The following is a 22696-nucleotide window of genomic DNA, read 5'->3' on the forward strand; positions in this document are numbered from 1 at the left end:
AGAACAGAAGTTTAAAAATGGAGAACTTGGCACAGAACTATAGTAGTATATGTATTAGTTCTGATTAATAAAACTATTTTTTCCATTTTTGTTATATTGTTATTCTCATAAAAGAAAAAACATACAAATAGGAAAGGGTTTACATTGTTTAATATTAAAGCCAAATATAAATGTTGACAGCAGAACCTTAAGATTCCTTCTTTCCTCTACCTTACTGCTTTCACTTTGCCAGAAGCAGTCATATATTTGTGTGCTTCCAGTTCTCCATACTTTTATACCAATATGTTCCCATTAAAAAACAAAATCAAAACACTTGTAAATATTGTCCTTTGACATGCTTTTTCTTTTCCTTAACTCTAATTCATGGAGATCTTATCAGGTCCAGTAGGACTCTGAGGAAAAGAGACATGATTTTTGGATTCAAATACTGCTAGCCGTTAAGTCTCTATTTTCTTCATTTGTGAAATGAGGTTAATGATAGCATCTACCTTTCAGGGTTATTACAAAGATTAAATGAGACTATATATGGACTCTCTAGCATGGTAGTTCTTGGTAAACTAACACGTGGTATCTATTATTATTAATAAACAAGACCAGTACATTTCTGTATTATCCTCCTATACTTAAGAAATGAACTTAGGGCAATAAAGCTCAGTCAACCTACCCTCTAAATCTAGAGAATAAAATATTTATGGGGCCTACTAGCGATGGCCGTGATGACTGTTACCAAATGATTAAAGGACTGTTTCATGAAGAACAAATCAGACCTTTCTCTGGTTTTTAGAACCATTGAGATACCAAATTGGTAGCTGTTTATAGACGCACTTTATAAAGCATAGCTTACCAAAGTTTGATGACCTGAAAAGTCTATAAAATGATAAAGGAGAAAACATATTGGTCTTCCTAATTGTCCTATATTAAAATATGTAGCCACCTACAGAAGAGCTAAATAGTAAGTTTAGGACAAAAATAAGGATTATATTTCTCTATTCAGTGGGTAGTAAAACTGGAACTAATAATTCTAAGCAAAAAGAGGGTGATAACAGTTTTGAAAGGATTTAGATAATAGAGATTCAGATTGAGTGATAGTATTGTTTTAGTTAGGACTCCCTCCACAATTCTTTCTAAAGGAAACAGACTATTTCTTCTCACTGTACAGTATATATGTTACTTTCTGGCACTGAGAACATGGATTAGAGAGACCATAAGTGTGACTAAATATGGCAATTCTGAAATCTGTTTGGTGGTGGTTTGTATTATTTTATTAGCTTGATATTTGCATTTTTAAAAACAGCTTTCTTGAAGTAATTCACATATATTACAACTCACCCATTAAAGTTACATAATCCAGTGATTTTTTTTAATATAGTCACAGAGTTGGTGTAGACATTATAAGTCCATTATAGAACTTTTCATCACCTGCCAAAGAAACCCCATTTCCCCCATTTCTAACTATTCTAGCTGTGGGACACCACAAACTTATTTTCTGTCTCCATAGATGTGCCTGTTCTGGACATTTTATGTAAATGAAATAATATAATACATGGTCTTTTGTGACTGGCTTCTTTCCTTTAGCATGTTTTTAAGATTTATTCATGTTATATATGAATCAGTATCAATACTTTATGTGTCAGTGCTGTATTTCTTTATGAATGTATAATATTTCATTGTATAGATCTCATTTTGTTCAGTCATTCATCATTTGATTGATATTTGTTCCACTTTTTTTTTAGTTATTGTGAATAATGCTGCTATGAACATTAATGAACTGACTTTCGTATGGACATATATTTTCATTTCTCTTGGGGGAGATACTGAAGATACAAACTGCTAGGTAATATGGTAGCTTAATTTTTTATCTTTTGAGGAGCTGCCAGCCTGTTTTCCAAAGTGGCTGCACCATTTTACATTCCCATAGCAATGAATGAGAGTTCTAATTTCTCTACATCCTTGTCAACAGTTTTTGTATACCTTTTTTATTTTAGCCTCAAGTGTGTGTGGTGTCTTATTGTGGTTTTGATTTTATGTTTCCAGTGATTGTGATGTTGGGCATCTTTGTGGCCATTTGCAAATCTGTTCAGATCCTTTGTACATTTTTATATTGGGTTGTGTTTCTATTGTAGAGTTTTAAGAGTTTTCTACATAGGCTGGATACAAATCCTTTCTCAGAGGTAGGGTTTACAAACATTTTCTCCCATTCTTTGTATTGTCTTTTCACTTTCTTGATAGTGTCCTTTAAGTACAAGAAGTTTTCATTTCAGTGGAGTCCAGCTGATTTCTATTTTGTTGCTTGTGCTTATGCATATCTAAGAGACTATGCCCAACTAAAGATCACAAATAATTTTACTCCTCTGTTTTCTTCTCACTGTTTGATAGTTGTAATTCTTACATTTAGGTCTTTAATCCACTTGAATTGGTTTTTTTTTTTTTAATGGTGTGAGCGAGGAATCTGATTTCATTCTTTTCAAGTTGGTATCCAGTTGTCCCAGCAACTTTTTATTTTCTTCCCCAAAAGACTTGTTTTTTTCCCCCTATTGAATTGTCTTTGGTACCCTTGTTGAAAATCAATTGACCGTAGATGTTAGGGGTTATTTCTGGACTCTGATCTGTTCTGTTTAGTTTATATGTCTTTCTTTATGCAGTCCCACACTGTTTTGATTACTGTAGTAGTACTTTTATAGTAATAAGTTCTGAAATCAGAAAGTGGGAGTTCTCCAGTTTTGTTCTTTTTTTAAGATTGTTTTTACTTCTTGGTTGCTTCGCATTTACGTATGATCAGCTTGTCTATCTCTGCCCAAAAGACAGACTTTCGGGGGTACTTTTGATAAGGACTGCTTTGTAGATCAGTTTGATAAGGATTGTCATCTTAACAGTATTTAGTTTCCTGAACCATGAGCATGAATGTCTTTTCACCTGTTTAGATCATCTTTAATTTCTTCAACAATCTTCTGTGCTTTCCAGCATACAAGTCTTAAGCTTCTTTGATTAAATTTAATTTGAATCATTATATTCTTTTTGATGCAATTATAAATGAAATTTTGTTAAATTTCAATTTCGAATTGTTAGTGTGTGGAAACACTCCAAGTCTATGGAAATATAATTGATTTTATATATTGATCTTGCACCCTTCAACCTTATTGAACTCATTTATTAGTTCTAGTAGTGTTTTTGTCGATTCCTTAGGATTTTTTACATACAAGATCATCTCATCTGTGAATAAAGATAGTTACTTCGTCCTTTCAAATCTAAATGTCTTTAAAAAAAATTTTCCTCTCTAGTGGCCCTACCTAGAATTTTCAGAACAATGTCAAATAGAATTAGTGAAAGCAGGCATCCTTGCCTTAATCCTGATCTTGGAGAAAAGCCTTTAGTCTTTCACCATTAAGATTAAATAAAATGTTAGCTGTGGATTTTTTCGTAGATGTCCTTTATTGGATTAAAATTGTTCACTTCTACATCTAGTTTATTCAGTGTTTTTATCATGAAAGGGAGTTGAATTTTGTTCAGTGCTTTTTCTGAGTCTGCTGAGATAGTCTTGTAGGCTTTTTACACTCCGTTAATGTGGTATATTGCATTGATTGATTTTCAGGTGTTAAATCATCTTGCATTCCTTGGATAAATCTCACTTGGCATGGGATAGAGTTCTTTTTATTTGTTGCTAAATTTGGTTTCCTTATATCTTGGTGAGGATTTTTGTGTGTGTATTCACAAATATATTGTTCTGTAGTTTTCCTGTAATGTCTTTTTCTGGTTTTGGCATTAGGTTAACACTGCCCTCTTAGAATTTCTCTTCTATTTTTTGGAAGAGTTTGTGAATGATTGGTGTTATTTCTTTAAACCTTTGATAGTGTTTACTAACGAAACCATCTGTGTCTGGACTTTTCACTGAGAGAAGTTTTTAAAAATTGCTAATTAAGTCTATTTACTTGTTATGTACATCTAGTCAGATTTTCTGTTTCTTCTTGTGACATTTTCCATAGTTTGTGTACTTCTAGGAATTTTTTTTATTTCCTCTAGATTATCTAATCTGTTGCTATGTAGTTTTCCATAGTATTCCCTCATAAACAGTTCATTTAAATTTAATAGGATTGCTAATTCTGTTGCTAGTTGTTTTCTCTTTTTTTCATTTATTATTATTATTTTTAATCTTTTTGCCTTTGGGTTAACCAAGCATTTCTGTTTTATCTCCACCATTGGCTTAATAAGTGTTTTACTTTTGATATTTTTTTAAATGGTTGCAAAACATCCTGAGAATCATCTTAGACTTCTCTTTTTCCTTTATATCTTTTTCACTTCCCATTTCTTTTTTTTTAAGATTTTATTTATTTATTTGACAGACAAAGATCACAGGTAGACAGAGAGGCAAGCAGAGAAAAAGGGAGGGAGAAGCAGGCTCTCCACTGAGCAGAGAGCCAGATGCGGGCTGCATCCCAGAACCCTATCATGACCTGAGCCGAAGGCAAAGGCTCAACCCACTGAGCCACCCAGGTGCCCCCACTTCCCATTTCTAATCAACCACCTTGTAATACTTTGATTCTGTCTTTTCTGTATCAATGCAGTTGTCATCAAAAATGATTTTCCTAAGAAGTCTAAGTACATTTCTCTAATATGTGTTTCATAGCAGTGCCAATGTGATCTGTTGAGGGTGCAAATCTGATGACATATTTAAAATTTTTCATTGATGTTCTATTCTCTACAGTGTAAATTTACAATATAAATATATTACAAAATATAAATCTCCTTATTAGGCTATGAATTCCTCCCCAAGATTTTACTGATGTTTATCTATCCTCCTCTCTTAACATTTCTATTCTAAAATTGTATGTTTAAACAATTCCTCAACTTTTGTTTTGAAGTTATCTATATGCATACTTCTTTCATTTCCATGCTTATGTTATTTTTTAATTCCTAATAAATTCCTAATTCCTAATAAATTAGTACTGATGAATACTAATAAATTAGTATTTGTTTAAAAATAGGTAAAAATAGGTAATTACTTGACTTAAATTAAATTAATATTTTTTCTGTCTCTTTGCTATACTTGGGTATTCTAATATTGATCTAATATTCAATATTGATTGATTGTTTTCTATCTCTGGTACACAGTAAATTCTTTGACACACTTGATTTTCATCTGTAGATGCCCCTGTATCAGTTGTAACTTGCACTTGTAAAGGTTGAACAGAGTTTAGCTAGAATTTAGTAACATTTTCCCAGTTTTATAATTGCCTTGTCTATAAGGCAAATACACATCATTGGTTTTCAGTCAGCCGTAATGTAAAATTTCCTCTTACCCATAAATTTAAGTTTTATAGAAAGATTAGAGATTTGAAAGTTTAAAAAGGTTATGATAATACAGTAGCAATTCTAATGGTGGTATTGAAATGATTGGGAGTTTAACTGTTTCATAATCTACCCATGCCAAACCTTTATATATTCCATCAAAGACAGGCAGTTTCTATTTTCTCCTTTGTAAGATGAAGATAATACCATTCTTACTCTGTTTCCTTTAATTCTTTTTTTTTTAAAAGATTTTATTTATTTGACAGAGAGAGATCACAAGTAGGCAGAGAGAGAGAGAGAGAGGGAAGCAGGCTTCCTGCTGAGCAGAGAGCCTGATGTAGGGCTTGATCCCAGGGCCCTGAGATCATGACCTGAGCCAAAGGCAGAGGCTTAACCCACTGAGCCATCCAGGTGTCCCTCTTTTCTTCAGTTCTAATATCATACCTCCATTATATGTATTCTAAATTATAAAAATGATTAATATTAACACCCTGTGTTCTGTCCATTAACAGTATCTAGAATGAAAGTCAAGTAAACACTTGATGACTGTCCATGTTTATCTTTGAGCCATATAGTATGGATACAGTTCCTTTGCCTTGTACTGCTATTTTTCTTAGAGTTTTCAATTACCTTTGTATTTTTCTGATCATATTTTCAAGTATTTTTTAAATCATCCTATCCAGTATATTGAGTTTTCTCACTCCCAGAGAATTCTTTCAGAGTTTTCTATGACCCTGTTCTGGACTTGATCTCTCTATACTCTGTTTACATATACTGTACAACTGTCTCTGTTTCTCTCATGGATTGAATCTACTGTTTCCTGAATCCTTTGTGTTCCTTTTTTTTTTTTTTTTTAATTTGTGAATACATCTTAAGTGTCTTGGTAATAAGAAAGTATGCATGTATAATAAACTTTGAGTGCTTCCACATATGAAAATACATTTTTAAAAAAATTCTGGATTATTTTGGATTCTGTTAGTATCATTTTCTTTCACAGTACTGCTGTTATTCCTCCTTATCCCCTAGATATTCTGTGATTTTGGAAATTTGTCTTACAGGAATGGGCCTCCTCCTCTTTGCTTTTTATTGTCACTACCATCCATTGTGTTGGCTTGTTAATGACCCTTGTAAATGTGCTTATACTTTAGGAAATGTTTGATTTTTTGGATAATTCCCACTCCTCTATTTTTCTCTGTTGTTTTTTTCTGAGACATATTTATTTGTATGTTGAAACTTTTACAATGACTGTACTCTCTACAATTTGCATCTCTCAGCTTTATACCCCCAACCCTTTGTCTGCCATTTTTCTGTTTGACATAAATAAATTAAATAAATAATTGAATATTGAAATATTCAATAAATATTGAAATAAATAAACTAAAAAAAAAAAAAGAATAAGGCTTACTATTCACAGACCTGTACCCCTGGGGATAAAAATATATGTTTATAAAAAATAAAAAATTAAAAAAAAAAAAAAAGAAGAAGGCTTACTGTGAGTCCTGAAAATGGGTGGACCTTTTAACTGTCCTACTTCACACTACTTCACTCTCCCAGAGCAGTCAGGGAGCCCCTGAAGTGACAGAACCTACTGAGAGGTTTTGTTTAGGGTACTAACTCCTGGTTTAATTGCCCCACTAGTTGCTTTGATTCCTTTAGAATAAACCTTAAGTTTTTTCCCTACCACCCAAAAATAAACTCTTGAATGAGCATTTTGCCATGTACAAGGAAGAGAATGGGCATTGATTAGTATGCCCTACAGATTTTTTCCTTTTTTTCTTTTCTCTTTTTTTTTTTTTTTTTAAGATTTTATTTATTTATTTGACAGAGATCACAAGTAGGCAGAGAGGCAGGCAGAGAGAGAGGGGAAGCAGGCTCCCTGCCGAGCAGAGAGCCCTATACAGGGCTCAATCCCAGGACCTGAGATCATGACCTGAGCTGAAGGCAGAGGCCACTGAGCCACCCAGGCGCCCCCTTTTTTCTTTCTTTAATTCGATGTCTCATTTCTGCTTTAGTGAGCCTCATTGTTTTTGAGGAAAGGATTGGCTCGCTCCTTAGACACCCTCTATATTCTCAGCTCTTACTTTTTGGGTCAGAATGTCAGCATGCCAGACATCATCTACTGAAGGCTCCTCTCCATCCTTTCATTGTTTTGCATTTAGTATTTATTTCTCAAACTTTCTTGGGTTACTATGTTAATGGGGTCTGGAATGAAAGTAAGATAAGATGTTTATACTACCGTTTCAGTTTGAAACTTCTCAAGTTTCACACTTCTTAAACAATGATGTTGAATCATCTTTCTATATGAAGATGAGAGTCTTGTTCCTTCATGTTAGTTGGTTATTTGCTTAGCAGAGCTTAAAAATTGGTGTATGGGGGTAGGGGGTTTTAAGATGGTAGTTGACTAACAGTTGCAAATACAGCCTTTCTTATTTTTCTCACTAAAATAATCATGAAATCAGGAATGAATGAAAACTCCTAATATTACCAGGAATGACAATTGATAGACATAAAGACAGAATGGGACTAAGTGTTACTGATGATGAGGCAGATTCAGCCATATAGGAATACTATGTAGTTTTCAGCACATGGAGTTTATATTGACTGGGTTTTTTTTGTTGTTGTTGTTTTTAAGGTTTTATTTATTTATCTGACAGAGATCACAAATAGGCAGGCAGAGAGAAGCGGGCGGGGGGGGGGGGGGGGAATGCAGGCTCCCTGCCAAGCAGAGAGCCTAATGCGGGGCTCGATCCCAGGAGCCTGGGATCATGACCTGAGCTGAAGGCAGAGGCCTTAACCCAATAAGCCACCCAGGCGCCCCGTGTTATTGTTGTTTTTAAAAAAAATTTTGTATTAACATATAATGTATTATTAGCCCTAGGGGTACAGATCTGTGAATCATCAGGCTTACATACTTCACAGCACTCCCCACAGCACATACCCTCCACAATGTTCATAACCCAACCACCCTCTCCCTACCTCCCCTCCCCCGAAACCCTCAGTTAGTTTTGTGAGATTGAGTCTCTTATGATTTGTCTCCCTCCTGATCCCATCTTGTTTCATTTTTTCTTTACCCCTTAAATCCCCCACTTTGTCTCTCAAATTCCTCATATCAGGGAGACCATATGATAATTGTATTGACTGTTTTTTGAAATGAAGATCACCAGCAGGAAAAAAAAAATCCCTTATCTATCCTCATTATTTGTTCAAAAGTCTGACCTGGGACCTGAGTTATAGAACGTTGATCAGACATCAACTTTAGCCATTCTTACATGAGATGAACTGAGTGTCCTTTTTTCATGCCTCTAGTATGTGCCTCTTACAAATTTTCTGTATGTAAGCCTATTAGTAAGTGAGGTGGAGGGGAGAGGAGTGTATGGGTAGTAACTGTTGTACATGTAGTATACTTGGGATTGTTATCCAAAATATGGTATGTATACTTCTAGAGATAAAAGATATTTTTAGGGGGTTCCTGGGTGGCTCAGTAGATTAAAGCCTCTGCCTTCAGCTCAGGTCATGATCCCAGGGTCCTGGGATAGAGCCCCGCATCAGGCTCTCTGTTCGGCAGGGAGCCTGTAGTCCCCCCCCCCCCCCCCGCCTGTCTCTCTGCCGACTTGTGATCTCTGTCAAATAAATAAATAAAATCTTTTTTTTTTTTAAAAAAAGATATTTTAGGTGATACATGAAAGAACATTTGAATACTTACAAATTTTTAAAGGGGGAGGAGGGGCAGAGTGGGTGAGAGAATCTTAAGCAGGCTCCATGCCCAGTGCAGAGTCCAATATGGGGCTTGTGTTGAGGCTCATTGCGCAACTCTGAGATCATGACCTGAGCCAAAATCAAGAATCAGACGCTTAACCAGCTGAGCCACCCAGGTGCCCCACTTATAAATTTGTTTTAATCATCAGCAAAATTAATTGGTTAAGAGGATGTCAAATTATATACTAAATAAAGTGATATATTATAAATAAAAATACCAAGTAAATATTACTATAGCTAGTATTGGTTTTAGAAAAAAATTGTGAAAATGATGGGCAAGTGACAGAGGTTTGAGAAACATCTCCAGTAGATAAAAGCTTACTAGGAATTGGCACTAGTATTGCTATTTATGTATATCACAATATAAATATGATAAGGGAATTTGACTTGTACGTGTGTGACAGGCCATAAACCATGGAAGATCTGTTCTGTCCCTTTTTATTCCCATGGCTTATTCAATTTTAAAGTGCCAATAATTGATAGACTAGGAGAAAATTTTTCTGAGTTTGAAAAAGAAGTTCTTTGTACACAGACACAAAGAACTCACTTAGTTCTAATCAAAAACCAAGGAAAGAGATACGTCCTAGCAAAATAATTGAACTTTAAAGTTTGGGGAAAGGGCAACTTATTAATATCAATGTAGAGAAGTGCTATTATTTATTAAAGATATAAAATCAGATTTTTCAATATTATATGCTAGAAGACCATGGCATCTACTGTGTTTAAAGGGACTAGAGTATTGAGACAAGAATTAGGGTATGAAAGATCAAAGTCATTTTGTAATGAGTGACAGTATGTATGAAATGGTTAAAATTGTAAACATGGCTATGAAAGGAATATAAATGCCACATGACCGACAATCTGTGGCATCAAAAGGAAGCAATAGTCAATATTTAGATTACTTTAACAACTGAGAAGTAGGTAAGGAAGGTGGTAAACATATTTTGAATTCAAATGTAATGCACTCCAAAGATCCTGATCCTAGATATAAGTTTAAGAATGTTGTTGGACAACTTAAAAGTAAGCACTAACAGAATTAAACAAGGTATCTTCTGAACCACTGGGAATGAAAATGAAAGTAATTCCATCATGTTAGGTTGAATTATATGATATAGCCTGTATTCAACCAAGATGACTGACAAAAAGACGATTTTCTTTGGTTCAACTTTATAATATGGTTAATTATATTTCTGCATTTTTAAAAAATCCTGAACCCCCCACCCCTCTTTGAGTTTCTTAAGTGCAAGTGCCACACTTTTTTTATACTTTGAATTGCTTGTGTTTTAGCATTGTCCTTAATAATCTTGTATATTATATCAGTAAGAATTTGGTTTTGCAGAGCCGACCTTAGGATTAAATAACAATAACTCCCCAGCCAACCCAAGGCCATATATAAAATATAGTTAGATCTAATTTGGAAAATTAGGTGGATATGTTCAATAAATAAGAACTTTCCTTTGCAGTATCCATAGTTTGAAAATGATATAGCTTAAAGAAAATGTGCATGTTCTTTTTTTTTCTAATTGACAATTTCTAAAAGTATTCTAACTCAAGAATTAGTTTTATGTATTGCAAATTGTAATAAGTAAATAACAGTTACTTTAAAAATGCAAAATTATTGTTGCTGATTTGACCAGGAAATTGCCACTGATTTGACAAGGATATTACTTGGGTACACTCAAAGGATGGTCTTCTCTGTTGGAATAGGAAATTAGTTCATTAAAAAAGATCTTAAGCAAAAAAGCCAGATTTAGAAAAGATTCAGAATAGCATTTAAAAATCAAATATCAAAAATATCAAGATACATAAAAAATCAAAATATATAAAGCAGTATCATTCATGAATGTGTACATATGTTGTAAAAATTATAAAAATATACATTAGGATGATAAATATGCCATATTCCAGACAGTGTTTAGGTATGGGGAGGGGAGGGAAGGAATGACATTTTTATTTCATATAAAATAACCTAAAACAAATGTGGCAAAACATTACGATACGGCAAATAGAGAAGGTGCATACACATATTCTACATTTCTCTCTGCTGAAAAAGTTCATGTAAAGTTTCAGTGTATTTAAATTTTCCATATACACACTGATCATATTGTAACAGATTTTTAAAAAAGATATATTAAAACCAGTTCATTGGGTGAAATGACACTTGGTAATGAGAACTAGTCTAGTTCCTAGTTAAAATTATCAAGAGGTAGAATTATTTACTTGCCTTTGAAATAAGAAATTGTGAGATTTGTAACTTATTTTTTCTCTTATTTAGGGAGTTAATAAGATGATTAGTAGAGAGTATTTTTCTCTTAAGTGTGAAAGACTTATATACAATATCTCATATATATTTCAAGGTAAACATCAAGGACTTACCTAATGTAGGAAATAGAACATTATCTATAACTTTGAGGTTTTCAGTGTGCTTTTTCCCAGTAGTATCCCCTTGACTCTCCTGTCCTGAATTTTGCATTTCATTTTTCTTAAGTGTCAAGAGCAGAGTTTCTCAAAATCAGGTAATCTATAAACTTTATGTAAAATACACATAACATTAATTTACAAAACTTACTACTTTGTAAGTGTATATAATTTCAGTGGCATTAAGACATTCTCAGTGACATGCAATCATCATCACCATCCATATCCAGAATTTTTTCATCATCCCAAACGGAAAATCTGAGCTCATTAAAAACTTACTTGCCATTTTACCTTCCCCCCAACCTCTGGTAAACTCTTTTCTACTTTCTATCTCTGTGAACTTATCTATTCTAAGTACCTCATAGAAATGGAATCATACAATATTTGTCCTTTTGCATTTGGATTATTTCACTTACTATAATGTCCTAATGCTTCATTCATGTCATACATAGCATCTGTCAGAATTTCCTGTTTAAGGCTGATTAATATGCTGCTTTACATATTTACCACATTTTGTTTTCCATTCATCTGTTGATGGGTACTTCACATTGTTTTCGCCCATTGAATGTTGTGAATAATGCTTATAGAAATACTAGTGTACAAGTATTGGAGTCCCTGCTTTTAATGCTCTTGGGTATATACCAAGGAGTGGACTTACTGGATCATATGTAGTTCTGTTTAGTTTTCTGAGGAAATGTCATATTTTCCACAGTGGCTATATCATTTTACATTCCTGCCATAATGCCCAAGGGTGCCAATATTACCAATGTATCCTTGGTAATATTTGTTAGTTTCTAAGTTGGTTTCTTTCTTTTTTTTTTTTTTTAAATAATAGTCATCCTAGTGGGTTTGAAGTGGTATCTCGTTGTTAGGTGTGTGTGTGTGTTTTTTTTTTAATAAGATTTTATTTATTTGACAGAAAGAGAGAGATCACAAGTAGGCAGAGAGGCAGGCAGAGAGAGAGGGAGGAAGCAGGCTCCCTGCTGAGCAGAGAGCCAGATGCAGGGCTCCATCCCAGGACCCTGAGACCATGACCTGAGCCGAAGGCAGAGGCTTTAACCCACTGAGCCACCCAGGTGCCCCTAGGTGTGTTTTAAAGGAAAAACCAATTAGGGGACCCTTAATGTGAGTTAAATTATTAAGATGTTACATGTGGGTCTGGCTCCCGCTCTCACAGCCATTGCAGTACATTGAGCTCCATAGAGACAGCGCCGGGGCAAGTGAGAGCCAGACGGGCACTGGGCGACTCTGTGCCTCGCTGAGGAAAATAATTAACCATGGGCAAAGGAGATCCTAAGAAGCCGAGAGGCAAAATGTCATCATATGCATTCTTTGTGCAAACTTGCCGGGAGGAGCACAAGAAGAAGCACCCAGATGCTTCAGTCAACTTCTCAGAGTTTTCTAAGAAGTGCTCAGAAAGGTGGAAGACCATGTCTGCTAAAGAGAAAGGAAAATTTGAAGACATGGCAAAGGCTGACAAGGCCCGTTATGAAAGAGAAATGAAAACTTATATTCCCCCTAAAGGGGAAACAAAAAAGAAGTTCAAGGATCCCAATGCACCCAAGAGGCCTCCTTCGGCCTTTTTCTTGTTTTGTTCTGAGTATCGCCCCAAAATCAAAGGAGAACATCCAGGCCTATCCATTGGTGATGTTGCAAAGAAACTGGGAGAAATGTGGAATAACACTGCTGCAGATGACAAGCAGCCTTACGAAAAGAAGGCTGCTAAGCTGAAGGAAAAATATGAAAAGGATATTGCTGCATACCGAGCTAAAGGAAAGCCTGATGCGGCAAAAAAGGGAGTCGTCAAGGCTGAAAAGAGCAAGAAAAAGAAGGAAGAGGAGGAGGATGAGGAAGATGAAGAGGATGAGGAGGAGGAGGAAGATGAAGAAGATGAAGATGAAGAAGATGATGATGATGATGAATAAGTTGGTTCTAGCGCAGTTTTTTTTTTTTCTTGTCTATAAAGCATTTAACCCCCCTGTACACAACTCACTCCTTTTAAAGAAAAAAATTGAAATGTAAGGCTGTGTAAGATTTGTTTTTAAACTGTACAGTGTCTTTTTTTGTATAGTTAACACACTACCGAATGTGTCTTTAGATAGCCCTGTCCTGGTGGTATTTTCAATAGCCACTAACCTTGCCTGGTACAGTATGGGGGTTGTAAATTGGCATGGAAACTTAAAGCAGGTTCTTGTTGGTGCACAGCACAAATTAGTTATATATGGGGATGGTATTTTTTCATCTTCAGTTGTCTCTGATGCAGCTTCTACGAAATAATTGTTGTTCTGTTAACTGAATACCACTCTGTAATTGCAAAAAAAAAAAAAAAAAGTTGCAGCTGTTTTGTTGACATTCTGAATGCTTCTAAGTAAATACAATTTTTTTTATTAGTAAAAAAAAAAAAGATGTTACATGTGTAAATAGACAACAGAATACACAGTTCTTGTGTTTTATAGGTTATAGACAACTATAAAGTCAAAACACACTTGATTTAAATGCAAATTAAAATCAACTAATCAACTAAAATCAAAGTAGTGCTTACTTCATAGTCTGAATCAAATTATTGCAGTAAATCTTCCTTTATAAATAATTTAGTCTAATGAGAATGCCTTTACCAGTTACAAATTATAACTTGTAATTTTGTCTTTATCTTTCTAACTTTTTTTTAAAAAAAGGTTTTATTTTTTTGGCAGAGATAGAGATAGGGAGAGATGGCACCTGTGTGTGCACACGCACAAGCAGGGAGAGTGGCAGGCAGAAGGAGAGGGAGAAGCAGGCTCCCTGCTGAGCAAGTAGCCTAATATGGAGCTCAATCCCAGGACTCTGGGATGTGACCAGAAGGCAGACTCTTTTTTTTTTTTAATTTATTATTATTTTTTTTTTTTATTTATTAGACATAGAGAAATCACAACTAGGCAGAGAGGCAGGCAGAGAAAGAGGAGGAAGCAGGCTCCCCGCTGAGTGGAGAGCCTGATGCGGGGCTCAATCCCAGGACTCTGGGATCATGACCTGAGCTGAAGGCAGAGGCTCCAACCCACTGAGCCACCCAGGCGCCCCCAGAAGGCAGACTCTTAACTGACTGAGCCACCCAGATGCCCCAGCAATTTTATCTTTAAATAGTAAAGGAATTCAGAGTAAATAGTTGACTGGGGAAATTTGCTGACATTAGGACACACCAGTCTACCTGCAGCCAAAATTAATTTTTTAGCAAAATTAATAATACATGGAATTTATAAATTGCCACTTAGCTTATCATTTGATTACTAATGTAATTTGGAAAATAAACTGCCTTGTGAAATCTTTTGGTCATCTAGTTGAGCCAGAATATACACATATAAATTTTATTTAATTGTCTAAGAGCCCAGAAATCTTGTAGCTCTTCCTGTTATGTCTGTAATCCCAAATTAAGGAAATGCTACTTCTGATGACTTTCTTACCAGTCTCTTTCTCTGCAGTGTAAAAATGGCCAAATGTGAATTATATTCAGGAATATGTATGGGATAATAAATCCCTATGAATGGAGTAGCTGCCATTAAAATAATGTTCTCAGGGATACTTCGGTGGGGTCTCAGTCCGTTAAGAGTCTGCTCAGGTCATGAGAAGAACTTCCCCTGGTGACTAACTCACTGGGGCTATGCTAATGCTCCTGGAATCCTTAGTTGACAAATGCCACAGAAAATTCCTATAATTAGGCAGAGTTGGCTAATTTTTACTCCCTATTTCTGAGCAAGGGACTTGGCATGATAAAAGTAGTGTTTTGGAGGAATCTGCCTTCAAAGATTGATGTAAGGAACGTGTAATTGTTGTTTTGGTACGAGATAGTTGTATGTTTTACTTTAGCAGCATGGAAATGGGATATGGAGAATGATGGAATTGTGGAATTACAAGGATTGAAAAATTCCAGTCTTATGGCCTGGGAAGACAAAGAGAAAGTGGGAGATTGAAGTTGTTAATAAGCTAATTTGTGGAAGAAGCTTTGTAGGGTTGGAGATTTATTGAGTCTTTGGTGATAAAGTGTGCATTAGACCTTTGTAAATACTAATTTGAATTCCAGAATTAGTAAAGCGTTACATTAAAATAGACCCTACAACACATGAACAAAAAACTTCATTAAGGCAGGTGCACTTGTGCAAAAAATTGGGCTTTTTTATTTTGTTTTTTCTCTGCTCTTTAAGTGTTACTTCTTTCTGCATTCCTGGGTCTCCCTGTAAAGTGGAAATACTTATTTCCTGACCCCCAAAGTGGATTTGAGAAGGAGGGAAAGGTTGAGATTGAGCTGATAAGGAAAGGATCCTAAAAGAAAAAGTGATACACAAGTATTTAAATATAATATGAATGGGTATATTATACTCAGAGACGTCTCCATATTTGTGTGTTGTGTGTCTCTCTTTTAAAAGATTTTTTTAGGGGCGCCTGGGTGGCTCAGTTGTGAAGTGTCTGCCTTTGGCTCAGGTCATGGTCCTGGGGTCGAGCCCCACATCGGGCTCCCTGCTCAGTAGGGGGGAGCCCTCTTCTCCTTCTCCTTCTGCCTGCTGTTCCCCCTACTTGTGCTCATTCTCTCTGTGTCAAATAAATCTTAAGAAAAATAAAAATCTCTCCAGATATTAAAAATAATAATAAATAAATAAAAGATTTTTTAAAGTTGTGGCTTTGATCTTACTTCTTAGGTCATGCCTTTTGACAAGCTAATGTGTTGTGTTCTTATATACTGGATTTAATTTTATTGATTTCTTTTATGGACATATGAGACAAGTTTTGGATATCAAACTCAGTGAATACTTCGGTGAGATTCTTGCTTTGCATTGTGCATCTACAGCATTTACTTTCCTGTGGTGCCGGATTCTTAACAGGAAGAAAATTTAGTGGATACTAAGTTTCAATGCTAATAACTGTTTGAGTTTTTAGTTATGTTTTATTGGCCGCCCCTTTGGGAACCCTTTGTTCCCCCCAAAATTGGAAACTTTCTCATACCCACTGCAGGGTATCATTTATCTCCGAAGTATAAAATATCCTTTGTTTAATACGCAAGAGTATTTTTAATCTTTCTTTCCACATTCAACTTCCCGTCTTGTCCCCTTCTCAGTCCTTTTGCTTTCTTTAAAAAGTTTTAGTCCATAGTCCTATCTATAACGATTGGAGTTAAGCTCTCTCCATTAATTGTTTTCTCATGTTCAAATGAATCTAATCTATTTTAATAAAAACTTTTGAATTTTTGTGGATGGCTAAATAGTGTTCTGAGTTTTGCTATTACAGTGGATATTGTAAATGATTTAGTGAAAATGGTTTGCTATTTCTTAATAGGACTGAATGTGCTTACTTAAATTTGTGTGGTTCATCTGTTGTATCTGTTATATTTGTAGCATTAATGTAAAGCTTTCTATTTGTGCCAGGTTCTGGATACGTTTGAATTATTTCACTTTTGTGCCCTCTTCCCCCATAAGGAGATGGGTGGAGAGAATCTCTTAGGCTTCAAATTTACATATTTGTGGCCCAGATTTGGGGGTGAATTGGGAGGATGCTTAATGATAAAACTATATAAATAATTAGTCTGGTTTGAGAAAGCATTCAACTTTTTTATGTAAGTAGATCATTTTTTCTTGCTGCTTTAAAACAGAAAACCTTTTTGGGGCGCCTGGGCGTCTCAATGGGTTGGGCCTCTGCCTTCGGCTCAGGTCATGGACCCAGGGTCCTGGGATGGAGCTCCACATCAGGCTCTCTGCTCAGTGGGGAGTCTGCTTCCCTTTCTCTCTCTCTCTCTCTGCCTACTTGTGATCTGTCTGTCAAATGAATAAATAAAAATCTTTTTAAAAAATTAAAAAATAAAATAAAATAAAACAGAGAACCTTTTTGTTTAAAAAAAAAATGAGATAAAATAAAGATGAACCAGACTGGGAAGAAGGGATTGATTGGGAGTTAGATCAACCAGGAGTTTTTTTTGTTTATTTGGTTTGTTTTTTTTTTTACTATTCTTTTGATGACCTTTTTTGGTCTCTGAAGCTGGTACTCACTCTTTCAGAATAGTTCTAAAAAGACTCCATGGACAAGCAGGTGATACAAAGTAATTCTAAAAATATCCTTTTACTCTCTACTCTCCCTCCCCTCCCCATAATGATCGTATCTATTGACTTACTGAGTAAAATTAAGCTAACGTAGACTTCTGTATGGGATAGACCCTATTCTTCTCTAAGGGTGCGGATAAGAAGGCCATAAAGAAATTTGTAGTAGGAATTTACTCAACAGATTTGGCCACTTAAAATCCAGTTTTAATTTTCATATTGTATTTCAAAACACCTTAATAGCGCTGTTAATCATTTTTGTTGATAACATTTAAGAGTTTTTGCATGAGAATCATCATTTTGCTTCTATTATTTGTTTTCCCATCTTTCCCCAGGCCTCCAGTCTTTATTCTGAAATTTTCAAGACAAAAAACACAAGTTACCTATATAGTTTAAAAAAGCAAAATACTGGGCGCCTGGGTGGCTCAGTTGGTTAAGCAACTGCCTTCGGCTCAGGTCACGGTTCTGGAGTCCCGGGATCGAGTCCCACATAAAGCTCCCAGCTCCATGGGGAGTCGGCTACTCCCTCTGACCTTCTTGCCTCTCATGCTCTCTCTCACTGTCTCTCTCTCAAATAAATAAATAAAATCTTAAAAAAAAAAAAAAAGCAAAATACTTAGAAGTATTTAGAAGTACAAAATACTTCTGTCGTCTTGGAATTGTTATTAGACCATGTAGCCCTATGCAGGATAGATATGCCAGACTTAAATAATTACTTACATGATTCCTTTCTTTCAAAATATAGAATAACCTTTTAAAAAATTACTTCTTTACTAAATGGTAACTGAAACTCATGCTGCACTGGAAGGCAGTGTTTCAAACTGCTTTCCTCCTAAAGACAAGTTTAATTTCATTATCCCAACACCCACAATTAAGCATCACTTTAAAAGATGTAATAGATGCCTAGGTCTTTGCTAAGTCAGAGTGGTGCAAAAAATGATAAGGAGGGAGGACTCCAATACTGACCTAAAATATTTTAATCACAGAATTCCAGGCACTTCTCTCCACCCATATTTTGATATGTAAACTTATCATCTGTGGTCTTAATTTAGCAGTAAAACTTTGAATATTGCTAAAAATAAAATGCTACAGAAGGCTAAATGTTAATAAGACTTGAGTGCCAGATATTTTCAGGGTACAGGAGGGCCAATAAACTTAATTAATGAAAGCCAGTCTCACTGTTTTCATTGAACAGGAAGGTTTGCTTCTGGGCTAATAAAATAAACATTAATTAGGGATAGGGTTGTTACTTCAGAAAATAGTGAAATTTGTGGATAAAGAGAAAATGCCTCTAAAGGATGTTTAAAATAAGCTTCTTAAAAGCAAGCAAATGAAGAAATGCAAATTGCTAAAGGCCATTGTACCAAATATTAACATTGTGTTTTTCACCCAAGAAGAAATTACATCAGCAAATAATCTACTGAGCACTGTTATTTGGATGGTACTGAGATGAACAATTGTTTTAGTTGTTACCCAGCTCCCCACCTCCGCCCCTCAGCAGCCTGAAACTCTGTATATTATGGGAGGTCACGTGAAAGTGATCCTTGGTTTTGTTCATTTAGGCTGTCAAAACAATTTTATGTAGGTGGAAAGAAATGAATGAAATGAATAGAGTGGGTTAGATGTATCAGCTCTAGTTTACACTGAAGTAAATGAATGATAGTGTATTAAGCCCCCAGGAATATCCAGCTTGATAATGTTGGGGAGAAGGTCCTAAAAAGCAACAGTGGCTAATTTGTTTGAAATATCATTTGATTCTTTATTTTTTAATTTTATCATTATCTTCATGATAATTTGATTGACAGTTGGTAACATTTAAATAGTATATATTTCTCTTACTCTGTCTTGAATTATAATTTAGTAAAGTGACTAGTCCTTTTCAGTGATCTCTATCTAGGTAATAGAAATATCAACATGGCTTTTATGAGAACTTTGTTTTAGAAGCTTCACAAAATGTTAAAATGTTTGTTCTAGTACAGTAAATGGAACATTAAGTCAATGTTGATTCAAATCCTCGTTTAATTCTTGGTTCTTCTCCTGTGAACTTTTTTTCTGAGTTTGCTTATCTGTTAAAGTCATACTATCTACTACCTCACAGGTTTTTTTCCTGAGAATTAATGAGAACAGAATTAAACAACCAGCTACTAAGTAGCAAACACTTAGCAAATATTTTTAAAACCCCACTTATTCTTAATGGTTTGTGTGCTTGTTGGTTTTGATCTATTTTACTGTTGTCTTAAAAAAAATTGGGGGGTGCTAAAATAATGTCATTCTTAGATATTTTATGATTATAGGTAGAACAAGTTGACAAATTAACTGAAAGAAGCACCAAGTTACTTGTTTGGGTTTTCTCCCCATGTAGTTGATAATCTGTACTCATGTAGTTACATATTTCTAATTTTAAAGACTTAATGGTTCTCAGACCTCTTAAATCATCAGTAATTTTCAAGGATAAAAATCTGCACAATAAATATTTCAAATAGCCTCTATTTCAGTATAGATGACATAGCAAAAGTAGAGAAAAGGTAATATTTTGATAGAATTTCAACACTGCCATTTACTATGTTTACAAGGAAACTGGTTATAGTTTTTTGGTGAGGAAGAAGTCCCTGTTTGAGGTCCCCCCCCCCTTTTTTGTACTTTGTGGTAGATAAAGAGTTGGCAGCTTTTTACAATGAGCTTTTACAAGTTGTTTTTAAAAATGAAAATGGCTGTGACCGTTATAAGTTGGTCATTGTATTAGACTTACTGAGACTCAGAGACCTAATTTTAATTCTCATCTTTTTTTTTTTTTAAAGATTTTATTTATTTGACAAAGAGAGAGATCACAAGTAGGCAAAGCAGGCAGCAGGCAGAGAGCCCAACGGCAGTGGGGGTGGGGGTTTGAATCCCAGGACCCTGAGATCATGACCTGAGCTGAAGGCAGAGGCTTAACCCACTGAGCCACCCAGGCACCCCGAATTCTCACCTTTCTTTTAAGTCATAGAAATTTCTTTTATTCCTGGGGAAATGCTAATTGCACGTTAAGGATATACACATTTTTTTTTCTTGGAAAGCACTTTCATGGATTCATTCAATACATGGCTATTGAGTAAGTTCATTATGTTAGGTTGTCAGATACTAAAGATAGAACACTGAAAAAGCATATTGTCACTGCTTTTAGAGTAAGTCTCAATGTAATATGACTTCTGAAGAGGCATATACATAGTTTATGAAAAGATACGTACGTGTGTGTGTGTGTAGCGGGGTATGATGACCTAGAGTAAAGGACAGTCAGGGGAGGTGTCCCTAAGGAAATGAACTGATCTTTGAAGGATGACTGTGCATTAACTAGGTTAAAAAAAAAAAAAAACAAAACGTTGTTAGAAGGGTGTCCTAGATACAGAGGAAACTGAGTGTATGAAAGACCTGTATGGGAAGAAGCATAGCATGCTTAAGAGTGTAAAAGGTTAGATAAGAAATTAGGCTTGAAGAGTGGGCAAGGATGGTATTATGTGAGACCTTTTAGGTCACAGTGATTTTCCCCTTTGTCCTAAAGGCTGTAGAAAGTTATTAAACAATTTAAACAGTATCATGACATTACAATATTTCATTGAGTCTAAAACTCTAGTAGTGGGACACATTCTAATTTTAGAAATAAGAAAAAATGTAAAAATGGTATTTCTAAAACTTATATAGAATTGATTAAATTGGCACTAAAAACATTCTGGCTATAGATGGACAAAATGGAGAACAGATTATATAAGGGTAAGATTAGATTGGGAAACGATTTAGTAGGTTTCAGAAGAGATCATCCTGGCTTGAAATAAGATGGTGGTAGTAGAGAAAAATAACAGTAAATTACTTTGAGTTTCAGCAGAAAATTTGGCAAGCCTTGTTTTTTTTTAGATTCTATTTATTTATCGGTAAGAAAGAGGGAGATAGAGCACAAGCAGGGAGAGTGGCAGGCAGAAGGAGAAGCAGGCTCTCCGCTGAGTAAGGACTTGATTTCAGGACCCTAGGATCATGACCTGAGCAGATGCTTAACTGACTGAACCACCTAGGTGTCCCAAGCCTTGTGTACTTTTAAACATTATTGAAACTTTGAATTGTAGATATAATAGAACTGTCTTTAGATTTTAAATACAATTAAATTTTAAGTACCAATTAGAGTGACTTGTGTTAGTGTCGTATTTCACATCTAGTTTGTTTAAAATTACCTATCAGTTTAGAGAAGACACTTCACAATTGAAGATTCAGTATGTCTTTTAAACTGTGTAAAGATTTTGTGAAAGCCCTATACAGAGAATTATTCAGACTTAAAATTAACTTCCTATTTGTACTACAGTGATTATATTTACATAATTTATATTTAAGCTATTACTCTTAAGCAGTATTCTCCCTTTTCCATATTCCAAGTTTCGGCTACTGTGGTGTAAGTGATATATTTCCTAGGAGTTCCAAACTATGGGTGAATAAAATTTAAGTAAAATAAGTTGAAGTTTCAAAGCTCACTGTTATTAAGTTTGAATCTTCTCGACCCCAATCTATAGCCTACATTTCCAAGTTTTCCTTTAGCACTTTTTACAGATCTTTGTGGTCTTAAGCATTTCAAGTATTACGTGACCACAACTGTGGGTACTTTCACACCCATGATCTCATTTAATTCTTAAGAGTATCCTGCTGATAGGGTTTCTTCTTTTCTTTTATGATTAACTCTAGCTTATACACAATCATGTACACAGAATTGGGTCTTTTGTAATATGCTCTCAGAGTACCCAGTTTTTTTCTCTTCATCATACATAATAAAATTAATGCCTCTGCCTCCTACACTATAAAGTCTATATAGCAGGACCTTTGTCCCTGATGTTGATTATATCCTGTTGTCTGATCCAGGGTACTCAAATCATTTGTTAAAATTAAGCAAACATTTATGAAGATGTAGAGTAATTGCTAAAAACAAAAATGGATGTTGCATGCTACAGAAGATAAGATTACTCATTAAGGGCGCTCCTGGGTGGTGCAGTCAGTTGAGCCTCCGAATATTGGTTTCAACTCTGGTCATGATCTTATGGTTGGGAGATCAAGCTCCCCAGGGGCTCCTGCGCCCCTGTGCCCTCCTGTTCCCCACTTGCTTTCTCTTTTTTTTTTTTTTTTTTTTTAAGATTTTATTTATTTATTTGACAGAGAGAAATCACAAGTAG

General features: G+C 35.0%; 2 protein-coding genes across 15 annotated transcripts in view; both read left to right on the forward strand.

Moving 5' to 3' along the window:
• The window catches only part of WNK1 (WNK lysine deficient protein kinase 1), a 149128-nt gene that overhangs the window by 36171 nt on the left and 90261 nt on the right, over positions 1-22696 (forward strand). The window lies entirely within an intron of this gene.
• Positions 12595-13844, forward strand: LOC132020834 (high mobility group protein B1-like). Its single transcript, XM_059404965.1, has one exon. It carries the CDS (start codon positions 12735-12737, stop codon positions 13380-13382), a length of 648 nt encoding a protein of 215 aa, XP_059260948.1. The 5' UTR covers positions 12595-12734; the 3' UTR covers positions 13383-13844.

Source organism: Mustela nigripes, chromosome 6 (assembly GCF_022355385.1).
Source record: "Mustela nigripes isolate SB6536 chromosome 6, MUSNIG.SB6536, whole genome shotgun sequence".
Lineage (NCBI taxonomy): Eukaryota > Metazoa > Chordata > Mammalia > Carnivora > Mustelidae > Mustela > Mustela nigripes.

Coding starts and splice junctions, on each gene's coding strand:
- LOC132020834 (XM_059404965.1), top strand. CDS start 12,735: ATGGGCAAAGGAGATCCTAAGAAGCCGAGAGGCAAAATGTCATCATAT.